Below are 22995 nucleotides of genomic sequence, written 5' to 3'. Positions count from 1 at the left end.
AGTGTGAATACGTTAAGCGTCATACGCAATATTACAGATGTAAATTATATAATTTGTTAATACCTTTGTTAGACTAAATACCCAAAGAATAGTGGATATTAGATGTTATAGAGAGTATATTGTTACTCATTCAGTGTTAATAATCTTGGATTGAGAGAGGGTGTTTATGAACTCATCGTTGGTCTGACATCATTTATTTCATATATCGTTAATAAATTATTAATTAACTGTTTATCTGGCTTTTGTTATATTACTGAGTGGTACAAAAATAATTACAAAAACCTTGAGGGCCTTGTGACCAAAGGCTGAAGAAATCTATACTCCGTGTACCAGGAGTAGACCAGTAATACTGACCAGTGGTCTGTTACCAAGACCAGATATCTCACTTGGTGAAGTCTATCGAAAGATAGACCCCGATCACGTTACAGAAACTTTGACAGAAGATGCATAACAACATATTTACTTCATAAATCAAATATGAAAAATATTGAACTACAGGAAAATTTTGGGGGATGTGAGACTACCACCTTAATTGGACTATACTGTCTGAAGATAGTCATAAAGTTTGCAATCGTAATGGCCGCCATATTGGCATTTGGTAATTGTAATAAAGGAAGCAGATAGGTATTACAAATCCGGATTTACATTAATTTTTATTAATCATATACTATAAATGATAGTAATCACAATAAATTGTACAAGTATAAACAAATATATAATATTATTGTTCTTAAACTTAATTTTATTAATACTTTTGGCCTAGTTTTCATGAGAATAAGTCCATAATATAATGATAATTATATACAATTTGAACCATGTTCAATCAATTTAAATAACTTCATTATTGTTTTAAAAATATGTCAAGCTATACAAATGTATGAACTATAGTTTTGTTTTTGTTTGTTTGTTTAATTGGCTACAGGTACTTACCTTTTTTTTTCTTTTTTTTTTCTTAACTTTACCTTTTTTTTCTTTTTTTTTCTTAACTTTTTTTTTGTAATTTGAGTTATTGATGTTTTTGTTGTCATCAAACATAAAAAATACTCACGTTTTTAATTAGTCTCTTTTACATATGGCTTATTATGCATTAGCTGTATATTTTAAAATCCAGATATATAAAAAAGAACTGTTGGAAATGCAAGATGACAGAAAACAAACGTATCGTATCGAAAATAATCGTATCGAGAGGCATGTATCGTGATACGTATCGTATCGGAGTACTGGTGTATCGTTGCAGCCCTAATTTTAAGACATGTTCTATACTTTGTGTAGTTATATTTTTCAACCTATGACATTTAATTCTGTATATAGTAATTGTGTCTTATGCTTTAGGTAAGAGTGGAGGGGTTTGATTATATAGGAGTGGGTAACTCTACCAACAAGAAGGATGCTCAGGCCAACTCTGCTAAAGATCTCACTCAGCACCTGGTCAGACAAGGCCTTATCCAGCAGTCAGAGGTTCCAGAGATGGCGGTAAGTGAAGCTACAGAGTACCGTCATCTATCTCTAGCATAACGTGTTTTAGGAAGTCTCTACTTGCCTTTCAGTATTCAGCGTTCTCACTAATTTTTTTAATAGATGGTTGAAAATTAATAATAGGTGGCCAGTATTTATTTCTGACAAAAATAGCCGGTTGTAAACAAGGAAATACACGGCTGTTTTTGCAGGCAACTGGCTTTTAAAGAGAACCCTGGTATTGAATATATTATTCTTAAGAACTTAAGTAAATATGAAGTTAAGTTTAGTAACCTATCATTGAAGGATATTTCAGAACTTGTTTTCTTTCTCATTTGTTAAAAATATATTGAACATGAGAAATTATATTATAAATATAATGCCTAAATACAATGTAGGTAATTTATTGTGTTGTTTGCAGCCTTCAGTAGCCTCTGGGGGAGGCCAGGACGGTGGAGACACCATGCCTGGTGGTTCAGGATTTAGTGGACTTCCTGGGGGAGTGAACGCACCACACCAGTCTCTAGGCCTAGGTAATTTATAAATTATAGCGATATGTGGGGATATGGCAGTGTAGGAAACTGGGATTTAGGATTTAGGGGGCTTCCTACGGGAGTGAATGCACAGCATCAGTCTCTAGGTCTAGGTAATTTATAGCTGTGATCCTGGGACTGTTTCTGTGTATGCAAGATTTAGAAGACAACACCCTTGGCACCAGCCTTAATTAGAAAAATTGTAGAAAATTTGCATTATGTGATTTGAGGTGGTGGGGGTGTTCTAGGATGATGCAGAATATAGTAATTAAGTAGACTTTGGAAACACACCACACCGTTCTCCAAGACTTGGTAATTTATAGAGGTAATGTTGGGGCCCTAGTAGTGCAAGGCCTAGGGTCTGCAAAGTTTGGGAAGAGCACAGTAAAGATGTAAAATACATTACTATATGAAAGAATGTTCACAATTCTTTATTTATATACCATACCAGGTGGACCAAATTTGCCTCCACAGAAATTTGATGGTCCTGAACGAGATTTTCCAGCTTATGAGAGAGGACCGCCGCTTAGTTACATGGAAAGAATAGCTGAGAAGAGAAAGTTAGAGGAGGTAAGCTTAAAATTGATAAAACAACTTTAAATAAGCTTACTTTAGAAAATGTTTTCCATCTATGCTTCACGATCACTAAGTATATAATTGCTAATTGTACATGTGTTTACTGAAAAACTTCTGAAAATTATAATTGTCATTAACTTATAAATGTAGTAATTGTTTGTATCACAATGGTCGGCTACATTAAGACGGCAGAGTCTGTAACATGATGAAGATTAAGTATCAGTTAATTTAATTGTCTATTTTAGTCTGAAGATGTTGACTTTAATGCTGACATCCATGGAAACTGGACGTTAGAGAACGCCAAAAGTCGTCTACATCAGTTTCTACAGGTCAATAAGATACAGACAGACTACAAATACAACATGGTCGGACCTGATCACAACAGGTATGGCCAGTAAAGCTTAAATATTACAGACATCTCACTAGATGTATCATTTGGATAGAGTTCATATTTACTGTTAAGATATCTGCCTATATTTTACAAAAAATTGCCTACAATTTAAAGCAAACTAAAGTTGTCCAGTAAAAGCAATGAAATATCATCATCATAACATTTTTAGTGCGAGCATACTCGTACTATTATTTTCCTTGTTGGGTGTAGAGTCTGTGTACATCCGCTATGATTCCAACTGCGCATGTGATACAGGTCAGCGATATTCTTCTATAAATTAAGTACAGTGACATTGAACAGTGCTAAACGCATTTGTTTTGTGTAAACTTCAAGTGGCATATCATACAAACTCTTGCACTGGTCACGATATACTAAGCATCTGATCAACTTCGGAATTTAAGGTTAGGAAGTACCGATAGTTTAATAGCGAGCACTTAATGTCTAACAGACATATTTCTATATCATTATTTAGTACAGCAGCAGGGATGGATCCAGGCCAGAGAATCTTTAAAACTTATGGTTTGAAAATGGATAAATTGATCAGACTTGCAACAAATGTAGAATTTTCTCAGTTAAATATTACGTACTTACCAAATATAGTTTAATATTTAATTTATAAATTACCATGTAACTTTGCCTTTAAAAGTATCATTCTTGAGAAACAAAAAAGTTGGGCATTTTGATTTTGAAATAAATACTCTCAACTCATCGTATGACCAAATGCCTCCATCTTCTTCAGTTTTATGAGGGCATGCCCTCAATTATATAAGCTCTTGCATCCATCCCTGCAACGGTTTTTATGTTTGTAATTGTATATCTCAATATTATGTTCAAAATTGTTTGCTGTTCTTTTTTTGTGTCATGCACTTTCATAACAGCAATATTATTTGGTAAAAATGAACATACCTGTATTAAACTTTTATCAGTGTAAATCATCACTAACTTTGGCTTTCATTCTTGTATTCTGCTGCTTTTTCCAGTACACAAGTTTGATAAAAGATAAATAATGAATTTGAGATACAGAGTTAATCCTATGTGTTGTAATAGGATCAGTTCTCTATCAGACTGAATGTACACAGGTTTGGTAGAGACGTGGTACTGGTATTTTCGTGAAGATGTGGTTCATAGAGATTCTGACTTCCCAGTGAACATAGAGATTCTGACTTCCCAGTGAACTCCACATAAATTAGGATCAAGTGAAAAAAAAAGCCTCATTTAAGCATGTTAGAGACCATTGACCTTACACATCAGTGACAAAAACGAGATTTTATTTCCTTCTTTTAAAAGTTGTCTTATAATTATGATTTATAAATGATTTCATGTTTAATAATATGTTGAGTTTACTGAAAATATTATATTCCAGATTCTTTGTAGTAACAAACATTACGTAATCACATAGACAGTAGCAGTACCATGTTATCAAACCTGTGATTTACAATGTTATAATGACCTGAGTACAGCCTGGTGGGGTACAGCCTGCCACACTTGTAACTCGACACTACAAACTCTATGGTTAGACAGGATCAATACTAAATGGATTAGATCATGTGTTTTGTCTCTGGACTTTTGTTACCCTCTGTATGTAGTCAGGTGATCTTTCTACGTTGATGTTCATTAAGAAGACAAGATAACTGGGACCACATCAGTGGTCGTGTGGTCAAGATATCCCAACATATAACTAGGCTTTTTGTTGTACTGTTGGGAGTAAACACCAGAAAAAACTAGACATGCTAACTGAAGATTTTTATTGAAATTTATATACCAGCAAATGTCCACTGAATATGAACCTGTACGTAGATTTATTACAAATTACTAGTATTTTAGAGTTATCTCCCTTCTTTAGATGTATTGTGTGATGACCTTGACACATAAGAACAGAGACTACTAGTCACCAGGTTCCCTACACATTGACACATACCAAGGTAACCAATAGAACAGAGACTACTAGTCACCAGGTTCCCTACACATTGACACATACCAAGGTAGCCAATAGAAAAGAGACTACTAGTCACCAGGTTCCCTACACATTGACACATACCAAGGTAACCAATAGAACAGAGACTACTAGTCACCAGGTTCCCTACACATTGACACATACCAAGGTAACCAATAGAACAGAGACTACTAGTCACCAGGTTCCCTACACATTGACACATACCAAGGTAACCAATAGAACAGAGACTACTAGTCACCAGGTTCCCTACACATTGACACATACCAAGGTAACCAATAGAAAAGAGACTACTAGTCACCAGGTTCCCTACACATTGACACATACCAAGGTAACCAATAGAAAAGAGACTACTAGTCACCAAGTTCCCTACACATTGACACATACCAAGGTAACCAATAGAAAAGAGACTACTAGTCACCAGGTTCCCTACACATTGACACATACCAAGGTAACCAATAGAAAAGAGACTACTAGTCACCAGGTTCCCTACACATTGACACATACCAAGGTCACCAATAAAACAGAGACTACTAGTCACCAGGTTCCCTACACATTGACACATACCAAGGTAACCAATAGAACAGAGACTACTAGTCACCAGGTTCCCTACACATTGACACATACCAAGGTAACCAATAGAACAGAGACTACTAGTCACCAGGTTTCCTACACATTGACACATAACCAAGGTAACCAATAGAACAGAGACTACTAGTCACCAGGTTCCCTACACATTGCCTGTATGGTGGTTTACACCTAACAAACAATGGATTCCTTATAACCATCAATGGTATAGGCAAATTAGCCCTGAAATGGGCACCATTAAGGCAATGGTTAAATTTGTGTTTATTATTCGTCTAACCAAAGAGTTATGTTGTCATGGGTAACAGCTACCAGTGCCATCTGGTGAGCAAACTGAGAAACAGAAGGATGTACCCTACCAGGCTGTGAAACGGACCAATGGAATCACCACAGGTAAGTAAAAGTGTGCAGTGTGACATATACTTATGTTGCTATATAATATTGTACAGTAATCAAATTAGAAAATGATCAGCCAATGAGTCTTATTGATTATCTAATGATATTGTTACACAATTGGTGAATTTTTGTGTAAAGTTACGGTGACTAGTAAGATGTGTACACTGTCATGTTCATTAGACAAATGACTAGTATGATGTGTACCCTGTCACCTTCATCAGACAAATGACCAGGCAGCATCAATACACAAAGATGTATAAGTGTATGAGATGTCTTACAAGGAAATTCAAAAATTGATTCTCAATGTCGATTGTAGCATTGCTGATTACACAACAATAGGATATAGCATTGTAATGGGCTGAAATGACTCGCTACTCTTCACCTAATACACATAACATTTTCATTGGTTGTGTAACAGTACATTACATAAACTATACTTTCCAACCTTAAGAAAGTTATTAGAATTTTTTTTATGGACATAAAGCTTGTAACCAAGGGTTTCTTGTGCCTACTTTGAGCCACAGCAATGTTACAGTGTTAGTTCCTTCAACAATTTAGTAAGGTGTTGCAGTGATATCAGCAGCTTAGGTTGTAGACTTTATAGAGGTTTGTGGAAAAGCAGTGGCTAGTCAAAAAGGCCTAATAGTATAACAGAAAACCAAAAGTTAATTGGATTCATGTTTCAAATGGTGAATATTTATTTAAATATTAGAACTTAAAGGTTTGTGTCAGCTGTTTTGGGATAATTTTCATATAAACGTTAGATTAGCTGATGGATAGTCTTCTACAATTAAACTAAAGTGGGGGAAATAGCAGAGAAAAACATAATATTTTAACTTGATCCAAGACTTTTAATGTGTGTTAGATAATATGTGCATTCTCTGCATTGATATAACAGTACATATGTATTGTATATAATTGAATTTGTTTTATTATTCTTGAACAGAGCTTCTTTAGCAATAAAGAATATCATATCTAACAATATTTGCTCCATTTTCCTCCAGGAGTTTTATTGCGGAGATGAAGTTCTATGTCAACAAACTTGGCCAAGGTTAGTGTAATTAATACCATGAATGAATTTCTATCCGAACAGTTCAATGATATTAACGTTCTGTTTCTCTCTGTTCTGTCCAGATTTCATACAAAGGTATGGATATTTATGGAGATTTCTGATTGTGGTATTGTTTGGAGTATAGACCTATGTCTTGTCTTGGGAATCAAATTTTGAAATTGTTTTGACTGTTTTTGACATACTGATAGAATGACCTCATTCCCAATCTGTTACAGTTATATATGCACAAGAGCACGGCTCTAACAAGCAGGTGGCCTCTAAATCGTGTGCCCTGTCCCTGGTACGCCAGCTTTACCATACTGGTGTGATAGAGGCATTTACTGGCCAGACAAAGAAGAAGGACACAGAGAAGGTACAAGCTGCTTCAAACACATTGTCTTTCAAATTCATTGATTTTGGACTGAGGAAGGCCCTATAGTGGCTGAATATATATTTCATAGAAATGATTTTGATTTTACTTTGAATTTATTTTGGCCTTTTATTTCGGATTATTAATATACTAGCTTTATACCGTTTTTACCTCATTATCATTGTGCTTTAGTTTTGATATTATTTTCGAAAAAAATTGGAATGAAAAAATACAGATTTAAAAAAAAAATCAATTTTATATTAAATTATGTGATTGGTACATGTGTGCAACTGCATATTGCTTAAATTTCAATGTACTTTCTTGTGTAAATTAATGGTTGTTTCAAATCTTGAGGAGGTATACAATAATTTTGTGGTCTTCAAGCATCTTCGAGGACTTATGGATGCTTTATCGAAGATATGAATGATGAGATTCATCGATGATGTGTTAAATACTATTATGTATTTAGATAATGGGTGTGGTAACAACAGAATTATTACTGAGTAAAGCTATAACAATTTCTATATTTTGTAGTTGGAGCCCCATGAGGTTGCCATATCACCAGAGTTAGAGGCTTCCATAGACAAGGCACTTGAGGATTGGAATATCTTCCCTATTCCCAAGGTAAGGTATTTTATGTTAATGATACCTGTTCAATTTTATCTAAAAGAGTTTTAAAATATTTGAATATATGAATCAGATGAAGTACAATGTATTATCAGAGAAAATTGTATGTTATTCATTATAACAACAGTATGTGATATACATTACTACAGCCCACAGACAGCAGTCAGCCCAGCTCTCTACTCACCCACACAAGTTTGGAGGAGTTTGAGCCAGCCCCTCGCCGTAACACAGGGGGAGTCGTGCCATGGTCACCACCACAACCGAACTGGAATCCATGGACAAACTGTAACATCGACGAAGGACCTCTCGCTATGGTAAAACAACTATTTTCATTGTATTATCAGTGTAACTATGCGATATAAACAAAATGTTTTAGTTTCATGGTGTATGTTGTCTGTCCTTACTTTGAGATGGACATAATAGTTCCATGGTGTGTGTTGTCTGTCCCTACTTTGAGATGGACATAATAGTTCCATGGTGTGTGTTGTCTGTCCCTACTTTGAGATGGACATAATAGTTTCATGGTGTGTGTTGTCTGTCCCTACTTTGAGATGGACATAATAGTTCCATGGTGTATGTTGTCTGTCCTTACTTTGAGATGGACATAATAGTTTCATGGTGTGTGTTGTGTGTCCTTACTTTGAGATGGACATAATAGTTCCATGGTGTGTGTTGTCTGTCCCTACTTTGAGATGGACATAATAGTTCCATGGTGTGTGTTGTCTGTCCCTACTTTGAGATGGACATAATAGTTTCATGGTGTGTGTTTTCTATCCCTACTTTGAGATGGACATAATAGTTCCATGGTGTATGTTGTCTGTCCCTACTTTGAGATGGACATAATAGTTTCATGGTGTATGTTGTGTGTCCTTACTTTGAGATGGACATAATAGTTCCATGGTGTATGTTGTGTGTCCTTACTTTGAGATGGACATAATAGTTTCATGGTGTGTGTTGTCTGTCCCTACTTTGAGATGGACATAATAGTTCCATGGTGTGTGTTGTCTGTCCCTACTTTGAGATGGACATAATAGTTTCATGGTGTGTGTTGTCTGTCCCTACTTTGAGATGGACATAATAGTTCCATGGTGTGTGTTGTCTGTCCCTACTTTGAGATGGACATAATAGTTTCATGGTGTGTGTTGTCTGTCCCTACTTTGAGATGGACATAATAGTTCCATGGTGTGTGTTTTCTGTCCTTACTTTGAGATGGACATAATAGTTCTATGGTGTGTGTTGTCTGTCCCTACTTTGAGATGGACATAATAGTTCCATGGTGTGTGTTGTCTGTCCCTACTTTGAGATGGACATAATAGTTTCATGGTGTGTGTTGTCTATCCCTACTTTGAGATGGACATAATAGTTTCATGGTGTGTGTTGTCTGTCCCTACTTTGAGATGGACATAATAGTTTCATGGTGTGTGTTGTCTATCCCTACTTTGAGATGGACATAATAGTTTCATGGTGTGTGTTGTTCTGTCCCTACTTTGAGATGGACATAATAGTTTCATGGTGTGTGTTGTCTATCCCTACTTTGAGATGGACATAATAGTTTCATGGTGTGTGTTGTCTGTCCCTACTTTGAGATGGACGTAATAGTTTCATGGTGTGTGTTGTCTGTCCCTACTTTGAGATGGACGTAATAGTTCCATGGTGTGTGTTGTCTGTCCCTACTTTGAGATGGACATAATAGTTTCATGGTGTGTGTTGTCTGTCCCTACTTTGAGATGGACGTAATAGTTTCATGGTGTGTGTTGTCTGTCCCTACTTTGAGATTGACAAAATAGTTTCATGGTGTGTGTTGTCTGTCCTTACTTTGAGATGGACGTAATAGTTTCATGGTGTATGTTGTCTGTCCCTACTTTGAGATTGACATAATAGTTTCATGGTGTGTGTTGTCTGTCCTTACTTTGAGATGGACGTAATAGTTCCATGGTGTATGTTGTCTGTCCCTACTTTGAGATGTACAAAATAGTTCCATGGTGTGTGTTATCTGTCCCTACTTTGAGATGTACAAAATAGTTTCATGGTATGGGTTGTCTGTCCTTACTTTGAGATGAACATAACAGTTCCATGGTGTATGTTGTCTGTCCCTACTTTGAGATGGACGTAATAGTTTCATGGTGTGTGTTGTCTGTCCCTACTTTGAGATGGACATAATAGTTTCATGGTGTGTGTTGTCTGTCCCTACTTTGAGATGGACGATAATAGTTTCATGGTGTATGTTGTCTGTCCCTACTTTGAGATGGACATAATAGTTTCATGGTGTGTGTTTTCTATCCCTACTTTGAGATGGACGTAATAGTTTCATGGTGTATGTTGTCTGTCCCTACTTTGAGATGGACATAATAGTTTCATGGTGTGTGTTTTCTATCCCTACTTTGAGATGGACGTAATAGTTTCATGGTGTATGTTGTCTGTCCCTACTTTGAGATGGACATAATAGTTTCATGGTGTGTGTTGTCTGTCCCTACTTTGAGATGGACGTAATAGTTTCATGGTGTGTGTTGTCTGTCCCTACTTTGAGATGGACATAATAGTTTCATGGTGTGTGTTGTCTGTCCCTACTTTGAGATGGACGTAATAGTTCCATGGTGTATGTTGTCTGTCCCTACTTTGAGATGGACATAATAGTTCCATGATGTATGTTGTCTGTCCCTACTTTGAGATGGACGTAATAGTTTCATGGTGTGTGTTGTCTGTCCTTACTTTGAGATGGACATAATAGTTTCATGGTGTGTGTTGTCTGTCCCTACTTTGAGATGGACATAATAGTTTCATGGTGTGTGTTGTCTGTCCCTACTTTGAGATGGACATAATAGTTTCATGGTGTGTGTTGTCTGTCCCTACTTTGAGATGGACTAATAGTTTCATGGTGTGTGTTGTTGTCTTCCCTACTTTGAGATGGACATAATAGTTTCATGGTGTGTGTGTTTCTGTCCCTACTTTGAGATGGACGTAATAGTTTCATGGTGTATGTTGTCTGTCCCTACTTTGAGATGGACATAATAGTTTCATGGTGTGTGTTTTCTATCCCTACTTTGAGATGGACGTAATAGTTTCATGGTGTATGTTGTCTGTCCCTACTTTGAGATGGACATAATAGTTTCATGGTGTGTGTTTTCTGTCCCTACTTTGAGATGGACGTAATAGTTTCATGGTGTGTGTTGTCTGTCCCTACTTTGAGATGGACATAATAGTTTCATGGTGTGTGTTGTCTGTCCCTACTTTGAGATGGACGTAATAGTTTCATGGTGTATGTTGTCTGTCCCTACTTTGAGATGGACATAATAGTTCCATGGTGTATGTTGTCTGTCCCTACTTTGAGATGGACATAATAGTTTCATGGTGTGTGTTGTCTGTCCCTACTTTGAGATGGACATAATAGTTCCATGGTGTGTGTTGTCTGTCCCTACTTTGAGATGGACATAATAGTTTCATGGTGTGTGTTGTCTGTCCCTACTTTGAGATGGACGTAATAGTTTCATGGTGTGTGTTGTCTGTCCCTACTTTGAGATGGACTAATAGTTCATGGTGTGTGTTGTCTGTCCCTACTTTGAGATGGACATAATAGTTTCATGGTGTGTGTTGTCTGTCCCTACTTTGAGATGGACATAATAGTTCATGGTGTGTGTTTTCTGTCCCTACTTTGAGATGGACATAATAGTTCTATGGTGTGTGTTGTCTGTCCCTACTTTGAGATGGACATAATAGTTTCATGGTGTGTGTTGTCTGTCCCTACTTTGAGATGGACATAATAGTTCTATGGTGTGTGTTTTCTATCCCTACTTTGAGATGGACATAATAGTTCTATGGTGTGTGTTTTCTATCCCTACTTTGAGATGGACATAATAGTTCTATGGTGTGTGTTTTCTATCCCTACTTTGAGATGGACATAATAGTTCTATGGTGTGTGTTTTCTATCCCTACTTTGAGATGGACGTAATAGTTCCATGGTGTGTGTTTTCTATCCCTACTTTGAGATGGACATAATAGTTTCATGGTGTGTGTTGTCTGTCCCTACTTTGAGATGGACATAATAGTTTCATGGTGTGTGTTGTCTGTCCCTACTTTGAGATGGACATAATAGTTCCATGGTGTGTGTTGTCTGTCCCTACTTTGAGATGGACATAATAGTTTCATGGTGTGTGTTGTCTGTCCCTACTTTGAGATGGACATAATAGTTCCATGGTGTGTGTTGTCTGTCCCTACTTTGAGATGGACATAATAGTTCCATGGTGTGTGTTGTCTGTCCCTACTTTGAGATGGACATAATAGTTTCATGGTGTGTGTTGTCTGTCCCTACTTTGAGATGGACATAATAGTTCCATGGTGTGTGTTGTCTGTCCCTACTTTGAGATGGACATAATAGTTCCATGGTGTGTGTTGTCTGTCCCTACTTTGAGATGGACATAATAGTTCCATGGTGTATGTTGTCTGTCCCTACTTTGAGATGGACATAATAGTTCCATGGTGTGTGTTGTCTGTCCCTACTTTGAGATGGACATAATAGTTCCATGGTGTGTGTTGTCTGTCCCTACTTTGAGATGGACATAATAGTTCCATGGTGTATGTTGTCTGTCCCTACTTTGAGATGGACATAATAGTTTCATGGTGTGTGTTGTCTGTCCCTACTTTGAGATGGACGTAATAGTTCCATGGTGTATGTTGTCTGTCCCTACTTTGAGATGGACATAATAGTTCCATGGTGTGTGTTGTCTGTCCCTACTTTGAGATGGACATAATAGTTCCATGGTGTGTGTTGTCTGTCCCTACTTTGAGATGGACATAATAGTTCCATGGTGTGTGTTGTCTGTCCCTACTTTGAGATGGACATAATAGTTCCATGGTGTGTGTTTTCGTTGTCTGTCCCTACTTTGAGATGGACATAATAGTTCCATGGTGTGTGTTGTCTGTCCCTACTTTGAGATGGACGTAATAGTTCCATGGTGTATGTTGTCTGTCCCTACTTTGAGATGGACATAATAGTTCCATGGTGTATGTTGTCTGTCCCTACTTTGAGATGGACATAATAGTTCCATGGTGTGTGTTGTCTGTCCCTACTTTGAGATGGACATAATAGTTTCATGGTGTGTGTTGTCTGTCCCTACTTTGAGATGGACGTAATAGTTCCATGGTGTATGTTGTTTGTCCCTACTTTGAGATGGACATAATAGTTCCATGGTGTGTGTTGTCTGTTCCCTACTTTGAGATGGACATAATAGTTTCATGGTGTGTGTTGTCTGTCCCTACTTTGAGATGGACATAATAGTTCCATGGTGTATGTTGTCTGTCCTTACTTTGAGATGGACATAATAGTTTCATGGTGTGTGTTGTCTATCCCTACTTTGAGATGGACATAATAGTTCTATGGTGTGTGTTTTCTATCCCTACTTTGAGATGGACATAATAGTTCCATGGTGTGTGTTGTCTGTCCCTACTTTGAGATGGACATAATAGTTCCATGGTGTGTGTTGTCTGTCCCTACTTTGAGATGGACATAATAGTTCCATGGTGTGTGTTGTCTGTCCCTACTTTGAGATGGACATAATAGTTCTATGGTGTGTGTTTTCTATCCCTACTTTGAGATGGACATAATAGTTCTATGGTGTGTTTTTCTGTCCCTACTTTGAGATGGACGTAATAGTTCTATGGTGTGTGTTGTCTGTCCCTACTTTGAGATGGACATAATAGTTCCATGGTGTGTGTTGTTGTCTGTCCCTACTTTGAGATGGACATAATAGTTTCCATGGTGTGTGTTGTCTGTCCCTACTTTGAGATGGACATAATAGTTCCATGGTGTGTGTTGTCTGTCCCTACTTTGAGATGGACATAATAGTTTCATGGTGTGTGTTGTCTGTCCCTACTTTGAGATGGACGTAATAGTTTCATGGTGTATGTTGTCTGTCCCTACTTTGAGATGGACATAATAGTTTCATGGTGTGTGTTTTCTATGTCCCTACTTTGAGATGGACGTAATAGTTTCATGGTGTGTGTTGTCTGTCCCTACTTTGAGATGGACATAATAGTTCCATGGTGTATGTTGTCTGTCCCTACTTTGAGATGGACGTAATAGTTTCATGGTGTGTGTTGTCTGTCCCTACTTTGAGATGGACGTAATAGTTTCTGGTGTTGTTGTTGTCCCTACTTTGAGATGGACTAATAGTTCATGGTGTGTGTTGTCTGTCCCTACTTTGAGATGGACGTAATAGTTCCATGGTGTTGTTGTCTGTCCCTACTTTGAGATGGACTAATAGTTCATGGTGTTGTTGTCTGTCCCTACTTTGAGATGGACATAATAGTTCCATGGTGTGTGTTGTCTGTCCCTACTTTGAGATGGACATAATAGTTCCATGGTGTGTGTTGTCTGTCCCTACTTTGAGATGGACATAATAGTTCCATGGTGTGTGTTGTCTGTCCCTACTTTGAGATGGACATAATAGTTCTATGGTGTGTGTTGTCTGTCCCTACTTTGAGATGGACATAATAGTTCCATGGTGTGTGTTGTCTGTCCCTACTTTGAGATGGACAAATAGTTTCATGGTGTATGTTGTCTTTCCCTACTTTGAGATGGACATAATAGTTCCATGGTGTATGTTGTCTGTCCCTACTTTGAGATGGACGTAATAGTTCCATGGTGTGTGTTGTCTGTCCCTACTTTGAGATGGACATAATAGTTCCATGGTGTGTGTTGTCTGTCCCTACTTTGAGATGGACATAATAGTTTCCATGGTGTATGTTGTCTGTCCCTACTTTGAGATGGACATAATAGTTCCATGGTGTATGTTGTCTGTCCTTACTTTGAGATGGACGTAATAGTTCCATGTTGTATGTTGTCTGTCCTTACTTTGAGATGGACGTAATAGTTCCATGTTGTTGTTGTCTGTCCACTGAGATGGACGTATAGTTTCATGGTGTATGTTGTCTGTCCTTACTTTGAGATGGACGTAATAGTTCCATGTTGTATGTTGTCTGTCCTTACTTTGAGATGGACATAATAGTTTCATGGTGTGTGTTGTCTATCCCTACTTTGAGATGGACGTAATAGTCAACCAAGTGCCAATTGTAGATATCCAAATGAGAATTGAATGATAGGAAGTTGGTTACAACTTAACTATCTTTGTGACTCGCCTATTTCATTAGGTTTTGTTACACCTCGATTAGCTATATTTCATAAGGTTTTGTTACACCTCGATTAGCTATATTTCATTAGGTTTTGTTACACCTCGATTAGCTATATTTCATTAGGTTTTGTTACACCTCGATTAGCTATATTTCATTAGGTTTTGTTACACCTCGATTAGCTATATTTCATTAGGTTTTGTTACACCTCGATTAGCTATATTTCATTAGGTTTTGTTACACCTCGATTAGCTATATTTCATTAGGTTTTGTTACACCTCGATTAGCTATATTTCATTAGGTTTTGTTACACCTCGATTAGCTATATTTCATTAGGTTTTGTTACACCTCGATTAGCTATATTTCATTAGGTTTTGTTACACCTCGATTAGCTATTATTTCTTATTTAGGTTTGTTACACCTCGATTAGCTATATTTCATTAGGTTTTGTTACACCTCGATTAGCTATATTTCATTAGGTTTTGTTACACCTCGATTAGCTATATTTCATTAGGTTTTGTTACACCTCGATTAGCTATATTTCATTAGGTTTTGTTACACCTCGATTAGCTATATTTCATTAGGTTTTGTTACACCTCGATTAGCTATATTTCATTAGGTTTTGTTACACCTCGATTAGCTATATTTCGTTAGGTTTTGTTACACCTCGATTAGCTATATTTCATTAGGTTTTGTTACACCTCGATTAGCTATATTTCATTAGGTTTTGTTACACCTCGATTAGCTATATTTCATTAGGTTTTGTTACACCTCGATTAGCTATATTTCATTAGGTTTTGTTACACCTCGATTAGCTATATTTCATTAGGTTTTGTTACACCTCGATTAGCTATATTTCATTAGGTTTTGTTACACCTCGATTAGCTATATTTCATTAGGTTTTGTTACACCTCGATTAGCTATATTTCATTAGGTTTTGTTACACCTCGATTAGCTATATTTCATTAGGTTTTGTTACACCTCGATTAGCTATATTTCATTAGGTTTTGTTACACCTCGATTAGCTATATTTCATTAGGTTTTGTTACACCTCGATTAGCTATATTTCATTAGGTTTTGTTACACCTCGATTAGCTATATTTCATTAGGTTTTGTTACACCTCGATTAGCTATATTTCATTAGGTTTTGTTACACCTCGATTAGCTATATTTCATTAGGTTTTGTTACACCTCGATTAGCTATATTTCATTAGGTTTTGTTACACCTCGATTAGCTATATTTCATTAGGTTTTGTTACACCTCGATTAGCTATATTTCATTAGGTTTTGTTACACCTCGATTAGCTATATTTCATTAGGTTTTGTTACACCTCGATTAGCTATATTTTCATTAGGTTTTGTTACACCTCGATTAGCTGCTATATTTCATTAGGTTTTGTTACACCTCGATTAGCTATATTTCATTAGGTTTTGTTACACCTCGATTAGCTATATTTCATTAGGTTTTGTTACACCTCGATTAGCTATATTTCATTAGGTTTTGTTACACCTCGATTAGCTATATTTCATTAGGTTTTGTTACACCTCGATTAGCTATATTTCATTAGGTTTTGTTACACCTCGATTAGCTATATTTCATTAGGTTTTGTTACACCTCGATTAGCTATATTTCATTAGGTTTTGTTACACCTCGATTAGCTATATTTCATTAGGTTTGTTACACCTCGATTAGCTATATTTCATTAGGTTTTGTTACACCTCGATTAGCTATATTTCATTAGGTTTTGTTACACCTCGATTAGCTATATTTCATTAGGTTTTGTTACACCTCGATTAGCTATATTTCATTAGGTTTTGTTACACCTCGATTAGCTATATTTCATTAGGCTTTGTTACACCTCGATTAGCTATATTTCATTAGGTTTTGTTACACCTCGATTAGCTATATTTCATTAGGTTTTGTTACACCTCGATTAGCTATATTTCATTAGGTTTTGTTACACCTCGATTAGCTATATTTCATTAGGTTTTGTTACACCTCGATTAGCTATATTTCATTAGGTTTTGTTACACCTCGATTAGCTATATTTCATTAGGTTTTGTTACACCTCGATTAGCTATATTTCATTAGGTTTTGTTACACCTCGATTAGCTATATTTCATTAGGTTTTGTTACACCTCGATTAGCTATATTTCATTAGGTTTTGTTACACCTCGATTAGCTATATTTCATTAGGTTTTGTTACACCTCGATTAGCTATATTTCATTAGGTTTTGTTACACCTCGATTAGCTATATTTCATTAGGTTTTGTTACACCTCGATTAGCTATATTTCATTAGGTTTTGTTACACCTCGATTAGCTATATTTCATTAGGTTTTGTTACACCTCGATTAGCTATATTTCATTAGGTTTTGTTACACCTCGATTAGCTATATTTCATTAGGTTTTGTTACACCTCGATTAGCTATATTTCATTAGGTTTTGTTACACCTCGATTAGCTATATTTCATTAGGTTTTGTTACACCTCGATTAGCTATATTTCATTAGGTTTTGTTACACCTCGATTAGCTATATTTCATTAGGTTTTGTTACACCTCGATTAGCTATATTTCATTAGGTTTTGTTACACCTCGATTAGCTATATTTCATTAGGTTTTGTTACACCTCGATTAGCTATATTTCATTAGGTTTTGTTACACCTCGATTAGCTATATTTCATTAGGTTTTGTTACACCTCGATTAGCTATATTTCATTAGGTTTTGTTACACCTCGATTAGCTATATTTCATTAGGTTTTGTTACACCTCGATTAGCTATATTTCATTAGGTTTTGTTACACCTCGATTAGCTATATTTCATTAGGTTTTGTTACACCTCGATTAGCTATATTTCATTAGGTTTTGTTACACCTCGATTAGCTATATTTCATTAGGTTTTGTTACACCTCGATTAGCTATATTTCATTAGGTTTTGTTACACCTCGATTAGCTATATTTCATTAGGTTTTGTTACACCTCGATTAGCTATATTTCATTAGGTTTTGTTACACCTCGATTAGCTATATTTCATTAGGTTTTGTTACACCTCGATTAGCTATATTTCATTAGGTTTTGTTACACCTCGATTAGCTATATTTCATTAGGTTTTGTTACACCTCGATTAGCTATATTTCTTAGGTTTGTTACACCTCGATTATATTTTTAGGTTTTGTTACACCTCGATTAGCTATATTTCATTAGGTTTTGTTACACCTCGATTAGCTATATTTCATTAGGTTTTGTTACACCTCGATTAGCTATATTTCATTAGGTTTTGTTACACCTCGATTAGCTATATTTCATTAGGTTTTGTTACACCTCGATTAGCTATATTTCATTAGGTTTTGTTACACCTCGATTAGCTATATTTCATTAGGTTTTGTTACACCTCGATTAGCTATATTTCATTAGGTTTTGTTACACCTCGATTAGCTATATTTCATTAGGTTTTGTTACACCTCGATTAGCTATATTTCATTAGGTTTTGTTACACCTCGATTAGCTATATTTCATTAGGTTTTGTTACACCTCGATTAGCTATATTTCATTAGGTTTTGTTACACCTCGATTAGCTATATTTCATTAGGTTTTGTTACACCTCGATTAGCTATATTTCATTAGGTTTTGTTACACCTCGATTAGCTATATTTCATTAGGCTTTGTTACACCTCGATTAGCTATATTTCATTAGGTTTTGTTACACCTCGATTAGCTATATTTCATTAGGTTTTGTTACACCTCGATTAGCTATATTTCATTAGGCTTTGTTACACCTCGATTAGCTATATTTCATTAGGTTTTGTTACACCTCGATTAGCTATATTTCATTAGGTTTTGTTACACCTCGATTCGCTAGTAATCAAAACAAAGATTGTAGATATTGAAGTGAGACACAGATTTTACCTCATTTATCTGAGTTAGAATGTTTTTCGGCGTTAGATGTGCTGTTGATTTTGGATCGGTCTAGATGTTGAAATATTTCTGTATTTCATGTTTTACATTATTACAGGCAACCATGGAAGAAATCAGTCAAGACTTGTATAACAACTTTGAACAGCACAAATCTTCAGATGAAAACCTCCATCATGTAAGTCTTAGTATATAAATAAGGGGAAGAGATGTCTAGGAAATATCTTCTCACTTTTTTTGATTGGGTACAAGGAAACAATAAAGATCTCATTTCATGTCCAAAGTCCTGTTGAATATGAATTATCTTGTTTAAACTAGTAATTGTCCATTATCACCAATTAATGATGAGCAGTTCACAGTATTCCATATTTGTATAGTTATCTGCCCTTTGTGGGGTAGGTATTGATTTTGACGTAATGTGTTTACGAAGGTATCATCATACTTTTCAGAGAAAATGACATGAGTTGCACTCACAAATTTTTGACGTCACAATAGATACCTACCAGAAAGATAGGTAACAATGTAATATGCAAAGATGGAAAAGAGATATTAACAAAACTAGTTTTGTTCACTCTGATTACTGTTATCATAGGATAATTAGATATGCTCTGATTTTCTCATTGGCTGATGCATTGTTATGTGAGGTTCAATGTCAAGTATATCAATTCAGTTTCCATGTTTAGAAACACCGAATCAATATTCCTTTAGTGATGTCACAGCTGCGCTTATTACCCAAACATTGAGTTCTTCAGGGTGTCGTCCTATGGCCAATGTTCTTGTAAATAAAATGCACATCAGATAATCCTCCTGGCATTTGTCAAGGAAACTACTTATCTAATATAAAATTGCCTTTATTTAATCCTACATTCTTGGTCATTATTTAATTTTACCAGGTTGGTATAACACCATATGGACCTCAGCAAGGGTCCATAATTGATATGATTGAAGTGTTTTGATATTGTTGAGTACAGATGTTAGACGTAATAGCATTTTGTTGACTACAGATGTTAGATGAAAGGTCCAAACTACCAGTGTGGAGCTCTCATGATCACATTCTTCAGACCATACATGAAAACCCAGTCACATTGATTAGAGGAGAGACCGGATGTGGTAAAACTACACAGGTAGGTAGTACATTATACTATCAGAGTTCTGTATATTGTAAATCATAATTACACGATCTATATCCTGTTAAATAGTTTATCACAGTTATGGACCATGAGTATTGTGATACACATTTTATATTGAACTCAAAATGATCTATTGAAGAAAAAAAAAGATTCGGTCTCTTTATTGATGTGTCATTACAGTTCTACCAAAGATACTTATTGAATTTTTATATTTGAGAACACAGACTGTTTTGTAAAGACATTTTATAATACATTTATCACTGGTATCTGAAGAGGGTTTATTTATATGTCTACATTTATAGGTGCCCCAGATTATCCTGGACCAGATGGTTGAGCAAGGACGTGGTGCTGAATGTAACATCATCATCACACAGGTATCACGTCCATAATATTATTTGGAATCTCATGAAATAAAGGGAAGACTGTAGACAGTGTATTCTTTTACACAAATAAATTAGCTTGATAAAGTTCTGGAAAGTGAATCAGGCAGGAAATGGTTTTAAGGGAAGGTTAAAAAAAGGAAGGCATTTTAAAGTTGATTAATGCCTCCTTCAGTACTTCCAGTACTTTGATTACTTTGTTGTTGTTTAGGTGCATTTATTATTTATTGATTGGAGCAGGCCCACTGTATATATAACTAGTATATAGTAAAAATGCAATGGTTTCTTGCGAAGGTAAAATGAATGAAAAACCAACAAACTCAGACTTGGGTCAACTGAAGACACCTTTCATAAGATTGACCCCATATGTAAAAGTTAAGATCAAATTTGGTCTGCATCATCCTTGGTCAATATGAACTGAAATTCACCTTCATGACAATTGGACGACACCTAAAAAAAAAAAAAAGCTTTGACTTTTGTTTAAAAATTGTATGCCTGCAATGAATCAGATGGACTTATGATGTTGTAGCCACGAAGAATCAGTGCTGTGTCTATAGCCGAGAGAGTGGCCCAGGAGAGATGTGAAGATCTTGGTCTTAGTACAGGGTACAGTGTGAGGTTTGAGTCCATCCTACCACGGTCCTATGGTGCTATTCTCTACTGTACCGTAGGTAAGTCTATACAGTAGGAGGTTTAAGTCCATCCTATCATGGTCCTATGGTGCTATTCTCTACTGTACTGTAGGTAAGTCTATACAGTAGGAGGTTTAAGTTCATCCTATCACGGTCCTGTGGTGCTATTCTCTACTGTACTGTAGGTAAGTCTATACAGTAGGAGGTTTTAATCCATCCTATCATGGTCCTGTGGTGCTATTCTCTACTGTACTGTAGGTAGTAAGTCTATACAGTAGGAGGATTAAGTTCATCCTATCACGGTCCTGTGGTGCTATTCTCTACTGTACTGTAGGTAAGTCTATACAGTAGGAGGTTTAAGTCCATCCTATCATGGTCCTGTGGTGCTATTCTCTACTGTACTGTAGGTAAGTCTATACAGAAGGAGGTTTAAGTCCATCCTATCACGGTCCTGTGGTGCTATTCTCTACTGTACTGTAGGTAAGTCTATACAGTAGGAGGTTTAAGTCAATCCTGTCTCGGTCCTGTGGTGCTATTCTCTACTGTACTGTAGGTAAGTCTATACAGTAGGAGGTTTAAGTCCATCCTATCACGGTCCTGTGGTGCTATTCTCTACTGTACTGTAGGTAAGTCTATACAGAAGGAGGTTTAAGTCCATCCTATCACGGTCCTGTGGTGCTATTCTCTACTGTACTGTAGGTAAGTCTATATAGTAGGAGGTTTAAGTCAATCCTGTCTCGGTCCTGTGGTGCTATTCTCTACTGTACTGTAGGTAAGTCTATACAGTAGGAGGTTTAAGTCCATCCTATCACGGTCCTGTGGTGCTATTCTCTACTGTACTGTAGGTAAGTCTATACAGAAGGAGGTTTAAGTCAATCCTATCACGGTCCTGTGGTGCTATTCTCTACTGTACTGTAGGTAAGTCTATACAGTAGGAGGTTTAAGTCCATCCTATCACGGTCCTGTGGTGCTATTCTCTACTGTACTGTAGGTAAGTCTATACAGAAGGAGGTTTAAGTCAATCCTATCACGGTCCTGTGGTGCTATTCTCTACTGTACTGTAGGTAAGTCTATACAGAAGGAGGTTTAAGTCCATCCTATCACGGTCCTGTGGTGCTATTCTCTACTGTACTGTAGGTAAGTCTATACAGAAGGAGGTTTAAGTCCATCCTATCACGGTCCTGTGGTGCTATTCTCTACTGTACTGTAGGTAAGTCTATACAGTAGGAGGTTTAAGTCCATCCTATCACGGTCCTGTGGTGCTATTCTCTACTGTACTGTAGGTAAGTCTATACAGAAGGAGGTTTAAGTCAATCCTATCACGGTCCTGTGGTGCTATTCTCTACTGTACTGTAGGTAAGTCTATACAGAAGGAGGTTTAAGTCAATCCTATCACGGTCCTGTGGTGCTATTCTCTCCTGTCACGGTCCTGTGGTGCTATTCTCTACTGTACTGTAGGTGAGTCTATATAGTAGGAGGTTTAGGTCCTGTGGTGCTTTTCCCTTGCAATTTCTGTTATAAACTACAATTTCTACAAATTGGTGTAGACCAGAAAAAACCCTCAAAGGAAATAAAAAGAAAACAAACCAAAAAAAAAAAACCAAATAAACCTGACCAGTATTGTTAAAATACTAATGATGTATGTTATCGTGTCTTTTTGGAGTATTTTAGAAAACATATACACTATATTATCCAGGTACTTTGTTGAGGAGACTGGAGAATGGAATGAGAGGAATTTCCCACATCATTGTTGATGAAATTCACGAGCGTGATATCAATGTAAGTAACACATTCAGAAGACAGCTGATGCAGGAGTAGCAAAGAAAACATCAGTGAATTAAAAAGTCATTTAGGTGTTGAAATGTAGATTTGCTACTTTTTGGA

At 36.4% G+C, this 22995-nt stretch overlaps 1 protein-coding gene across 1 annotated transcript in view; it reads left to right on the top strand.

The window, feature by feature from the left end:
* The window catches only part of LOC138322089 (ATP-dependent RNA helicase A protein-like), a 63300-nt gene that overhangs the window by 12517 nt on the left and 27788 nt on the right, over nt 1-22995 (top strand). Inside the window, exons 3-15 of the mRNA XM_069266145.1 lie at nt 1333-1473; nt 1877-1988; nt 2440-2558; nt 2810-2949; nt 6892-6938; nt 7175-7311; nt 7843-7932; nt 8085-8249; nt 19070-19147; nt 19974-20093; nt 20402-20473; nt 21009-21150; nt 22808-22890. Coding sequence (XP_069122246.1) covers nt 1333-1473; nt 1877-1988; nt 2440-2558; nt 2810-2949; nt 6892-6938; nt 7175-7311; nt 7843-7932; nt 8085-8249; nt 19070-19147; nt 19974-20093; nt 20402-20473; nt 21009-21150; nt 22808-22890 — 1446 coding nt within the window. The remainder of the gene's footprint in view (nt 1-1332; nt 1474-1876; nt 1989-2439; nt 2559-2809; nt 2950-6891; nt 6939-7174; nt 7312-7842; nt 7933-8084; nt 8250-19069; nt 19148-19973; nt 20094-20401; nt 20474-21008; nt 21151-22807; nt 22891-22995) is intronic.

Source organism: Argopecten irradians, chromosome 4 (assembly GCF_041381155.1).
Source record: "Argopecten irradians isolate NY chromosome 4, Ai_NY, whole genome shotgun sequence".
In the NCBI taxonomy this organism is placed as follows: domain Eukaryota; kingdom Metazoa; phylum Mollusca; class Bivalvia; order Pectinida; family Pectinidae; genus Argopecten; species Argopecten irradians.
This window is presented reverse-complemented; position numbering and strand designations above follow the sequence as displayed.